The 12,443-nt window shown below is 43.7% G+C and overlaps 1 protein-coding gene across 1 annotated transcript in view; it reads right to left on the bottom strand.

Moving 5' to 3' along the window:
* The window catches only part of PLOD3 (procollagen-lysine,2-oxoglutarate 5-dioxygenase 3), a 52,290-nt gene that overhangs the window by 26,152 nt on the left and 13,695 nt on the right, over positions 1-12,443 (bottom strand). Inside the window, exons 2-5 of the mRNA XM_039327782.1 lie at positions 5,953-6,044; positions 4,505-4,641; positions 2,974-3,137; positions 955-1,067 (exon numbers count right to left, since the gene is read on the bottom strand). Of these exons, the coding sequence (XP_039183716.1) occupies positions 955-1,067; positions 2,974-3,137; positions 4,505-4,641; positions 5,953-6,044 (506 nt within the window). The remainder of the gene's footprint in view (positions 1-954; positions 1,068-2,973; positions 3,138-4,504; positions 4,642-5,952; positions 6,045-12,443) is intronic.

Raw genomic sequence — 12,443 nt, 5'->3', positions numbered from 1 at the left:
TTTAGTATCCCATGACTATCACTAAGTGTTGTATCTTATGATTTATGATGAATGAATTTTTACAATGACTATGATTATGATTTATCACTTACTGCTTGTATGTACACTGATACTCTGGTACACTTATGCACCGGAGACAAATTCTTTGTGTGTCCAATCATACTTGGCCAATAAAGAATTCTATTCTATGTGGCTACAGGACCTTGCGAACGGCCATTAAAGTGCCTGAAATCTGGTCGTGTGTGTGTGTGTGTGTGTGTGTGTGTGTGTGTGTGTGAGAGAGAGAGAGAGAGAGAGAGAGAGAGAGAGAGAGAGAGAGAGAGAGAGAGAGAGAGAGAGAGAGAGAGTGTGTGTGTGTGTGAGAGAGAGAAAGCCACTGAAACTTTGGAAATGGGTCATAAGTACTCTGGGGAGCTCCATCGTAATTTCAAATGGTTGCTAAGCAACTGGTCATAACAGAGTTCCCTTCCCCTCTAGCAGGAATTGGATATCCCATGAATCCCCATACACCAGATTACTGGCAAGACTTCATGACATCACTACCTTCTTCCCTATTGGCCAGGGAAGGTAACAGTAAACATGGCTCAGCCCCTGCAGTTGACCAAAATGTGGGCAGGGCGATCTGTATTGCTTTGGCAATGAGTTCCATCCTAGAGCGGCCCTTTTCCCCAGTCACTCTTTCTCTTCTACTCAATATGCTGGAGGCTAGAGGGGAAAAGGAGGGAAACTGACCAGGCTTGGCTTAATTTTAAGCAAGGCCGGGACAGTTTTAAGCAAGCTCCAGTCCCTACATAGATGTAGTAAAGCCCTCTGTGTGAACAGCGCTGTTGGAGTGACAATGCCGGAGTTGCATAAGCCATTTTAGTGAGTGGGGAGTGAAGCCCAAATATTTTTAACAGAGGCAGACTGTAACTGTGAGAAATGGCTACAAAAACCACACAAGTGAGGACTCACACGCAAGGCAGGATCCAAGTAAATGCGTGTGTAAAACAGCTGGTCATCATCATCATCCTTGTACTTCCACAGCTGGACAATCCGGTTGATCACCGGAGCATAGCCAATGAATCCTGGAAAGCAGAAATGCAATGTGCTTTTTAGGTGCTGCATAACAGGATAGTGTTAAGGACTAGAAACTTTAAAAAAATTAAATCTTAAACAAGCGCTTATAAAATACTACACTTTGGAGAATTGGAATTTAGCTCACAAAACTGCCAGCTCTCTAAATCATCAGGTGCCATTTCACCTGATCTACAATTACTTGTGATCTATCAAAATGGTGATTACCCTGTCCATGACAAGCCAAGACATGAAAATTGTGTTTTTTGATAGACATCAAAGGAAATCAGAGCTAAGGAATTCTCCAGGGCATTCTGTATTCTCTATCCATGCTACACCAACCCATAATCTGGCACTGCAGATGAACACTTTGGTATGCTCTGCTTAAAAAAAAAGAAGAGTAAATACAAGTTTCTAGACCATATGGCTGCTTATACAATCTTGCCAGTATCCAGAGGGTGAACAGCTGGCCTCAGCTTGAAAAAACGATGGCAGGAATTGTAAGAGAAGCAGAACAAACCTCCAAGGTCTTCTAAGAAGCTGGTTCACACACAAATGTTTTCTTTGATTTTGATTTACAGATAGTCCTCATTTTGCAACTGCAATTGGGACTGGAACTTCACTCATTAAACAAAGTAGTTGTTATGTGAAACAGCAACTGTCCTTGTAATCTGATTTCAGCTTTCCTTGTTTCACAGACTTTGCAAAAGTTACAAATGCGAGGATTGGTGGCAAGATTACTCTTCATCGCCCTTGTAACTGTGAATGGTTGCTAAATGAGGCTGTTGCTAAATGAGGACTACCTGCAAGGAGTTGCAAGAATCAAACTATAGTTTCCATCATTGTATCCTCTGCTGGACTTCCACAGCTATGGCCAACTGATGTTCATCCCATCTACTTTCCCCAAGTTCTTGCTAAAGTCAATATAGATAGTCCTTGACTTACAACCATTCACATAGTAACTGTTCGAAGTTACACCGGCACCGAAAAAAGTGACTTTTGACCGTTTTTCCCACTAATGACTGTTGCAGCATGCCTGAGGTCACATGATCAAAATTTGGACACTTGGCAACTGGCATGTATTTACGACAGTTGCAGTGTTCCGGGGTGATGTGATTCCCTTTTGCAACATTCTGACAAAAAAAAAAAAAAAAGGCCATGGGGAAGCCAGATTCACTTAACAAACGTGATATTAATATAACATCTGGAGTGATTCACTTAACAACTGTGGCAAGAAAGGTTGCAAAATGGGGCAACTTAACCACCATCTCGCTTAGCAACCAAAATGTTGGGCTCAATTGTTGTTGTAAGTCGAACAGAGTCTCCTATGTTTGGTTGGCAGAGAGAAATGGGCAGCAAAGTATCAAAGTTTTAATCCGGTGTTTCTTAACCTCGGCCATTTTAAGAGGGGTGAACTTCAACTTCAGGGGCTGCCACAAAGAAGAGGGAGACAAGCTATTCTCCGAAGCGCCTGAAGGGAGGACAAGAAGCAATGGATGGAAACTAATGAAGGAGAGAAACAACCTAGAACTAAGGAGAAACTTCCTGGCAGTTAGAACAATTAACCAGTGGAACAACCTGCCTCCAGATGCGGTGAATGCTCCAACACTGGAAGTTTTTAAGAAGAGACTGGACAGCCATTTGTCCGAAATGGTATAGGGTTTCCTGCCTGAGCAGGGGGTTGGACTAGATGACCTCCAAGGTCCCTTCCAACTTTATCATTATCATTATTATTGTTGTTGTTGTTGTTGTTGTTGTCTCCCAGAATTCCCAGTTGAGGACTACTTGTACTGTTTCAAAATGTGTCCTTCAGTCCCAGAGTTGAAATCCCACCACATCTGTATTGGTGCAAAACAGGGTCTTCTTGTAAGGAGTTGCGAGTTCCACCATCACCCTGTGCCATCCCAAGCCTTTTACCTCCAGAATTTAAGAAGCGCTTTCCAAAAGTGACCGGGGGATATTTTTCAGCCAGGGACCACTCCGGCCAGCAGAAAATTTCTGCTGAGAAGACCAGGTTGCTCTTAAACTGCAGGAACTTCCAAAGAAGTTCAATCGGACTTCCGGCCAGGATCACATCATAGCTGCGATGGAAAGGAGAAGGCGAGTTCTCAGTTAGTCCTTGAAACAATGGTTTTCCTCTCTATAAACCGTGGGGATGGATGGAACAGGCCAGGGGGAGGCAACCTTGGCTCTTTTATGACTGGTGGACTTCAACTCCCAGAATTCCTGAGCCAGCATGGCTCAGCTTGGAAACCTCTCCCTTTCCCCTCAGCATGGCTGGCTCAGGAATTCTGGGAGTTGAAGTCTACCAGTCATAAAAGAGCCAAGGTCGCCTACCCCTGTTCTAAGCTCTATCTCAGGGGTCTTCAAACTTGGCCCTTTTATGACTCGTGGACTTCAACTCCCAGAATTCCTGAGCCAGCATGGCTCAGCTTGGAAACCTCTTTCTTTCCCCTCAGCATGGCTGGCTCAGGAATTCTGGGAGTTGAAGTCTACCAGTCATAAAAGAGCCAAGGTCGCCTACCCCTGTTCTAAGCTCTATCTCAGGGGTCTTCAAACTTGGCCCTTTTATGACTCGTGGACTTCAACTCCCAGAATTCCTGAGCCAGCATGGCTCAGCTTGGAAACCTCTTCCTTTCCCCTCAGCATGGCTGGCTTAGGAATTCTGGGAGTTGAAGTCCACGAGTCATAAAAGAACCAAGGTTGCCTATCCCTGGAATAGGCAGATGGAGAACCCACCCTGGGCTAGGCTCAATTTGCAGGCTGTAGCTTGAGATCCACACAGGATGGATTGTGTAATCCTTGCAGTATGGTTTTAGTATACTGTTGCACTGGCTGACCAGAAAAAGATTTTCTGGTGTTTTAAATGTGCTTTTTCAAATGTATTGCTAATAATATTGCCATAATAAGCGGTAACCTTCGAGAAAAGCCTTCCTCTTAGAGACCAGGACTGGTAAGGGAGTATTTGATGTGTTGCAAATGAAAGTTTCATTTTTAGTTGTTTTTAAACTTGCACGAACAAAGCAAATATTCACGCCCAACCTTGGGAAGCGCTGAGAAGGGATCTAACCCATACCCATTCTGTTGTGTTTCCTTTACAAATGTTTCTTTTACTTTTATTCAAAATATAATGCTCTTTTCTAGGGCTATGCTCATGTATTATCAGATGCTTTAATTCTTATGATGTAACTGGACACATGGTTAATTCTAAACCGCTCAATTTTTATTTTGAAGCTCTTTGTTGTGCTACCTGTAAAAGTAAATGTAAAGCATTTTTCCAAGTTCCCCCTTTTCATAGGCAGGTGCCACATTGTCAGAATACTCTAATAAATTGTTTTTAAATGATCTGACTCGGTTGCTGATTGGAAAAAGGAAGCCAAGTCAGAACCTAGTGGCCATTTTGCACACTCTTTTCTTATGGATCCAGCCCCAAACTGATCAGCCTAACCTGTCCACAAACATGACAATAAGGTCCTCTTCGTTTGCGTATTTCTTCATTTCAGCCTTCAGCCATCGGACCTTCTGACCTCCACCGACTGTCCGGGCAACATCACCTCCTTTCCAATCTTCACCGAGCCCTAAAGTCTTGAAGAAATATTAGGACAACTGGTGAGACAGGTGAGGGATCGGCTGCCACAGGCAACTCAACCTATTCTCCAAAGCATCTGAAGGCAGCACAAGAAGCAATGGATGGAAACTAATCAAGGAGAGAAGCAACTAAGAACTGAGGAAAAATTTCCTGACAGTGAAGACAATTAATCAGTGGAACAACTTGCCTCCAGAAATTGTGGATGCTCCAACACTGGAGGTTTTTAAGAAGAGATTGGACAATCACTTGTATGGAATAGTATAGGGTCTCCTGCTTGAGCAAGGGATTAGACTAGAAGACTTCAAATAATAATAATAATAATAATAATAATAATAATAATAATAATAATAATAATAATAATAATAATAAAGTTGGAAGGGACCTTGGAGGTCATCTAGTCCAACCCCCTGCTCAAGCAGGAAACCCTACACCATTTCAGACAAATGGCTGTCCAGTCTCTTCTTAAAAACTTCCAGTGTTGGAGCATTCACCGCTTCTGGAGGCTGGTTGTTCCACTGGTTAATAATTCTAACTGTCAGGAAGTTTCTCCTTAGTTCTAGGTTGCTTCTCTCCTTGCTTAGTTTCCATCCGTTGCTTCTTGTCCTGCCTTCAGGCGCTTTGAGAATAGCTTGACTCCCTCTTCTTTGTGGCAACCCCTGAGATATTGGAACACTGCTATCATGTTCCCCCTGGTCCTTCTCTTCATTAAACTAGACCTACCCAATTCCATCAACCTTTCCTTATATGCTTTAGCCTCCAGTCCCCTGATCATCTTTGTTGCTCTTCTCTGTACTCTTTCTAGAGTCTCAGCATCTTTTTTACATCGTGGTGACCAAAACTGGATGCAGTATTCCAAGTGTGGCCTTACCAAGGCATTGTAAAGTGGTATTAATACTTCACATGAACTTGATTCTATTCCTCTGTTAATGCAACCCAGCACTGTGTTATTCTATTATTTTCTTAGATTTTTTTTTTTAATTCCCTCTACTAGCTTGAAATTCAGATGCTCCTGCTCAGGGACATGACAGGTTACCCAATGGCTTCTCCAAAAATACTGCATTTTCCTCCATTCTGGAAAATTAAACCCTTCCGTGCTTAAGGTGGCCTTGACCTTTCAGGACTACAACTCCCAGAATTCTCAGCTGCTGTGGATCCTAGGCTAGCTTTCTTTGACCTGTTCTGCAAAAGTACCCTACATATTGCAAAAAAAGGCAGCAAAAGCAGAGGTCAGGTTAACCCTTCTATTTGGCTATGTTCCCACCCACCCCACCCTCTCTTTTTTTTTAAATATGATAGAAAGTACGCACCTTGACAGTGTAGTTGAAATATTTGGTGGTTTGTAGAAAGCGCCGGTAGCCCTCTGTTTTCTCCGTGGCTGCAGTCAGGACCAGAAGCTTGCCTGCAAAGAGTCCGGCAACAAAGGAGTTAGAAAGAGAATTCAAAATGAGAAAACAAGAGGGAGAAAAAGCCAAAGCGTTGTTTTTAAATCTTTTCCATCATTTCTTGCTCTATCAAGCCCAGAAGGGCAAGCTTAGAAAAATTCCCCAAATATATCAAAAGCTTTGCTATTTAGAGGGCAGGAGGTTAAACTAAACTGTTTAATTGCTTTTGCTGTGAAGATTTAAATCAGGGCTTTTCAACCAGTGGTACGGGCACCACCTGTGGCACATTGGCACCTGGCAGGTGGTACGTGACCAGCCTAGAAAAGTGGCAGCGGGGGAGGGGAATGAGCTGAACCGGTGGCAGCACCACACGAGCCTGAGCGAGAGATGGCTGGAGCTGCAGGGCTGTCAGGGCTCAGTGGAAGCACCAGGATTAGCGCCAGGCTCCAGCTGGAACTCGGCGCTGATCCTGGCGCTTCTGCTGAGCCCAGAAGAAGCGCCGATCAGCTGGAATGTTGCAGCATCTTCAGGGTCTTGTGATTTACATTCAGATGCTTGGCAACTGATTCATATTTATGACGGTCAGTGTCCCAGGGTCATGTGAAGTGACCAAAACCTGCTACAACCACCTAGCAGACGGGGGGGGGGAGAATAAAAACCAAACACCCCCCCATCCCACCCCGCTGCCAATCCTCAACAGAAATGCTCACAACAATGAAAACCTCGGATAGGAGGAAGAGCGCTGCTGGGTGGGCAGGCAGGTGTCTTGCTTGGCTGTGGTTTGGGGGGCACTTTTTTCAGTGCCATTGTAACTTCAAACAGTCATTAAGTGAACTGTTGTAAGTCGAGGACTACATGTACTTTATCACTTTTTTCCCTTTTTTTTTTTAGTCATCAAGTTTTTGACACCTTGCTAGGCGACTGGTGGTACTCGGATATTCCCATATCCTACAGGTGGTACAATGGGTGAAAAGATTGAAAAGCCCTGATTTAAATTACTCGAAAAAGCTCAATGTCAACTGGGAAATTCAGAAATGCACTTTTCCTTCTAACCTTGTGAGACAGATTCTTCAATCAAGCTTGGATTCACCCAACGTCCCTCTGTTGCTTTTCCTTCCAAAAAGCCACACTGAGTTCAGATACTCTTTTGAGTTTGTAGAAAAGGATATAGGTAATCTTCGACTTACAATCATTTGGTTAGTGACTGTTTGAAGTTACAAGGACACTGAAAAAAATGACTTTTGACTGTTTTTCCACACTTATGACCATTGCAGCATCTCTTGAAACAACAAAACCCATATGGTGCACACTTTTACAGCATTAGATTAGGAGTGGGAGCCACCTCTGGGATTGTCTAATTCAGGGGTGTCAAACTCAATTTCACTGAGGCCCGCATCAGCATTGCCCTGGGGGGGGGGGCAGGTGGGTGTGGCCAGAATGGGTGCAGCCTACTGGGTGGGCGTGGATGGAGTGGATGTGGCCTACTGGGTGGGCGTGGCCAATTCTACATCATTCGCGTCAAGGGTGCCTATGGGGGCCTGGGCAGGAGTGGGACAGATCTGACGGTCTCTGGCAGAAGGTGGTGGGACCGGAGCAAGTGCCAAGGCATGGTCCACTGGGGCAAATGCCAAGATGGCCACCACAAAATTGTACATTGGCTCCCGGCTGGCCTGGGCCAGGGCCAAGGCAGCGGAGGCCGTTCCCTCACTGTTTTCCAGGATGGCTTTGCGGGCCACATGAAACCACTTCGCGGGCTGCATCCAGCCCCCCCCCCAGGCCTTGTGTTTGACATGTCTGGTCTAATTAGTTCACAGCATTGTTGGTAGGAGTATAGAAAGAGAAGGGATTAAGGAGATTTACATGCTAAACCAGTGTTTCTCGAACCTGGCTGGCTGGGGAATTCTGGGAGTTGACATCCATACATCTTAAATTTTCTAAGGTCATGAAACGCTGGTCTGCGTTTTGAGGATGGTCCAAACCTTGCATGGTCCAAACCTAGCTGTTGATTAACCCATTGACTATTAGTTCTTCATATATACAATGTATGGCAGGTCAAGTCTGGTTGCAAGTAGATGTAGAAGTTTATAAAATGTTGACCCATTTTGCAAGGAGGGGGGCAAGTTATTGCTGTGATATATTTGTCAATATTCAGCTAAGAAAGATAATATGGAGGGTCCTTTTAATTCACTTTATTTAATGTTCTTATCTAGTTTTCTTTTGTTCAATTATTTTTCCTTTGGATTTCGTATTTTAATCTTTTGAATAAAATAAAAGTTTAAAAGAAAAAAGGTGTGTGTGGTCCAAATGGGATATTAGAATGAAATGAAATCGCAGAAATTTATTTCTTCAGCAGTTTAGTGGAGCTGCTGGCTTGCTTCACCTCACTGTGCCAAGTGTGGTTTTATTGAATAAACAATTGACTGGATCCATACATAACCCTTTGGCTGATCGATTACAATAGCTGATTTCATATGATGCATAGGCCATTCTTAATCTTTTTGCTCTGGAGGCACCTTTCAAATAATTTTCGGGTTGCAGGACACCACATATAAACAACACACAAAGGGCAATGAAGTCACTGTTTAATTTTCACAATTTACATCTTACGTAATTTACAATAACAACAGCATGCCAGGCTGGCAGTTCAGTGGCATCACGTTAAAACACTCCCACCGTTGTGAGTGTCAGCTTTACACAATGTGTAATTCTTTTTTAAGGAAAGATAAGTTTATTTTTTTTTTCAATCCTCATTTATCTCCTGGGATACTAGACTTCCAGGTGAGAACAGTTGTGCTAGATCCAAAGCTAATAAACCTCACCACCATCATTAAGCTGCATTATTAAAATTTGTGTCAATTACAGGTAGTCCTTCACTTAGTGATTCGTTTAGCGACCATTCAAAGTTACAACGGTCCTGAAAAAAGTGACCTATCAGTAAGGTGACCAACATTTTTACAATGAAAAGGAGGACACAAATAAATTGAAGAAAAAAATATCGTAAATAAAAGAAACACCAGCCGGGTGTTTTGGCGCACTCAGCAGCAATTCCTATTGGCTTTCGAAAGCCAATAGCGGGAGTAGCACAGCTCATGCAAAAGCTGAAAAACAACCACCCAAAAAAGGTGCCGGAACGCCATTCTGAGGGTTCTATGAGGAAAAAAAAGCTCTGCAGATTAGTCTTCAAATATTGAAAAGGAGGACATGTAAGAGGACACTTTTCGAGGGAGGACAGAACTTACAAAAGGAAGACTGTCCTCCCTAAAGGAGGACGGTTGGTCACCTTATTATCAATCACGACCGGTGCTTGTACTTACAACCGTTGCAGCACCCCCACAGTCACGTGATCCACATTGGGCAGTTGGCAACTGCCATGCATTTATGAGGGTTGCAGTGTCCCAGGGTCATGTGATCACCATTTGGGACCTTCCCAGCTGTCTTCCAACAAGCAAAGTCAAAGGAGGAAGCTGGATTCACTGAACGACCATGTGATTCGCTTAACAACTGCAGGGATTTCCTTAACAACTATGGCAAAAAGGTCATAAAAATCAGATGCAACTCCCTTAACAACTACCTTGCTTAGCAACGGAAATTCTGGTGTCGACTGTGGTTGAAAGTCGAGGACTACGTGTAGTCAAATATTGTCTATGGAGATTCTCAGTCATCCAGGTCATAGTCACAGTCATAGTCATAGTCAGGAGGCAACTGGACTTTCTTGTTTTTCTCTGAAGACGGTTCGCTTCTCATCCAAGAAGCTTCTTCAGCTCTGACTAGATGGTGGGGAAGGGAAGGATTTATACTCCTTGCAGACAGCTGGTCATTTGCATTCTTTTAGAGAGTCATTGAGGCCACTTGGATGTTTATTTGTGTCCTCAGGGTCACCTGAGTGGTGCAAATGTGTGTGGAGCCTTCTTGGAACTGTTAAAAGGACTGTGTTATAGACTGGAGATAGATGATATTGTATCCCTCCCTCTCTTGTTGAGAGAGGGCTGTTCAATTTTGATATAAATGGCCTCTTTGACCCTTCTTTCAAAGCAGTGATCCTCTCTGTCCAAAATGTAGATTTTTCTGTCTTCGAAAGAATGGCTGTTGTCTTTTAAATGCAGATGGACTGCTGAATCTTGTCCTGATGGGCTTGTTCTCCTATGTTGTGCCATGCGTTTAAAATCTAGTTGCCTCGTGAAAAAGCACCTTTGGGGTAGTCAAATATTATTTCATCCTCAACTCTGTCAGTCCTTTCTGCCCCGAAAGCAATATTTATTGATTCTTTAAGAGAGGCAACTCCCTTTTTACAACCCTTACTTCGGGATAAAGTCAGGGCAACTGGATTGAGCTCAGCATTTACTGGCCGGATGCCCTTCCTGACGCCGTACAGAGTTTGCAGCAGATATTTTATCTTTGCGCCCTAGGAGAGAAACATCTGCTGCCACCTAAGTTTCAAGTCAATGTTTATTACAGTTAAGGACCAGAATAAGTTAAAAACACTGAAGAAACAGCCAGTTAAACATTCTAGAATAAAATAACACCTAACAAATAAAATCTATGTTAAAATCGTAAATCTGGAGTCCAATCTATCAATTGCACACAAGCAAAACACCACTACCTAGGACTGAACTCTCAACCTTCCCAATGGGAAGCGAGCATCTAATGCAGGGGTAGGCAACCTTGGCTCTTTTATGACTCGTGGACTTCAACTCTCAGAATTCCTGAGTCAGCCAAGCATGGATGACTCAGGAATTCTGGGAGTTGAAGTCCACGAGTCATAAAAGAACCAAGGTTGCCTACCCCTGATCTAGTGACATCTTTGTCTAACTGTTTTTTTTTTTAAAGCATTGGAACTTTGATTTAATTTACAGAGAGATCCCCATTTTCTTGGAGGACATCTCCCAGATATTTAGGTACCAAGATTAACATCTAACAGCCTGGAATTATAGAAGGGTCCATCAAAAACCAAGGCCCAGGGACTCTTCCTGCATTCTGCCAAGCTTTTAATGCCAACGTGGCTCGTCTCTCAGCAGGCTGGCACCAATTTCCACTAAGCTGGAAAGGTGGAAAATCCATAAGGAAGTTCCAAGTCCTCTTGTGGTCTGAGAAAACCACAGATGGTTGAATTGACTCAACGTGTACAGCTTGATTCCTGTACCAAATTAGACCAATTTTATGTATTGGCACAATGCATTTACGAGACGTCCTCAACTTACGACCACAACAGAACCAAAATCTTCTGTTGCTAAGCAAGATATTTGTTAAGTGAGTTTTCCCCATTTTACGACCTTTCTTGCCACAGTTATTAAGTGAATCTCTGCAGTTTTTAAGATAGTAAGATGGCTGTTAAGTGAATCTGGCTTCCCCATTGACTTTGGTTGTCAGAAGGTCACTAAAGAGGATCACATGATTCTGGGATGCTGCAACCGTCATAAATATGAGTCAATTGCCAAACATCTGAATTTTAATCATGTGACCACAGGGATCCGGCAATGGTCGTTAAGTGTGAAAAACGGGCATAAGTCACTTTTTTCAGTGTTGTTGTGACTTTGAACAGTCACTAAATGAACTGTTGTAAGTAAAAGACTGCTTGTAATAATATTGATGTCAGAGAAACGTTAGGATCCACAGGACTAGTGACTTAGGAACATAGGAAGCTGCTGTGCCATAAGTTTGAATAGTCACTAAATGAACTATTATAACTCGAGGGCTTTCTGTAATAAGCTGATTTTGCATTATAGCCTACATCGCCACCTCCTACTGTTTTTTCTCCTGGAAGACCGAAGTAATTGCTTCTTGGCTTGGCCTTAGGTGTCCCCCTTGGCCCTAAGGTTTAAATGGCATCATGGGGGCTTCTCGTCAGAAATTTTGAATTTACTAGCAGAGATGGCTAAACTGACTGTTTTGATAAAAGCAAAGAATAGAAGTACTTTTGTTTCTACTTGGAAACCTCTTCTGTTCTTTGTGCTTGAGGTGGAAAAAAATGGTACCTTGATTTTGGGTTTTACTGATTAGACCAGACGTGTCAAACACAAGGCCCGAGGGCCGGATGTGGCCCGCAAAGTGGTTTCATGTGGCCCGTGAAGCCATCCTGGAAACAGTGAGGGAATGGCCCCCTCTGCCTTGGCCCTGGCCCAGGCCAGCTGGGAGCCAATGTACAATTTTCTGGTGGCCATTTATGCTGAAATGCATTCCGTCTTAGCTCCATAAGCCACCACCACCCCGCATGGCCTGAGAGGAACAGTGAGGCTCCTCCAATGGACCATGCCTTGGCACTTGCCCCGGTCCCACCTCCTTTTGCCAGAGACCCTCAGATCTAGCCCACTCCTGCCCAGGCCCCCATAGGGACCCTTGACGTGAACGATGTAGAGCTGGCCACACCCACCCAGTAGGCCACACCTACTCCATCCACGCCCACCCAGTAGGCCACACCC

The sequence above is a fragment of the Crotalus tigris genome, unplaced genomic scaffold, assembly GCF_016545835.1.
Source record: "Crotalus tigris isolate CLP2741 ecotype Arizona unplaced genomic scaffold, ASM1654583v1 scf7180000024367.1024689, whole genome shotgun sequence".
NCBI lineage: Eukaryota > Metazoa > Chordata > Lepidosauria > Squamata > Viperidae > Crotalus > Crotalus tigris.
Note: the sequence above shows the minus strand (reverse complement) of the source record. Positions and strands in the feature narration are given on the sequence as shown.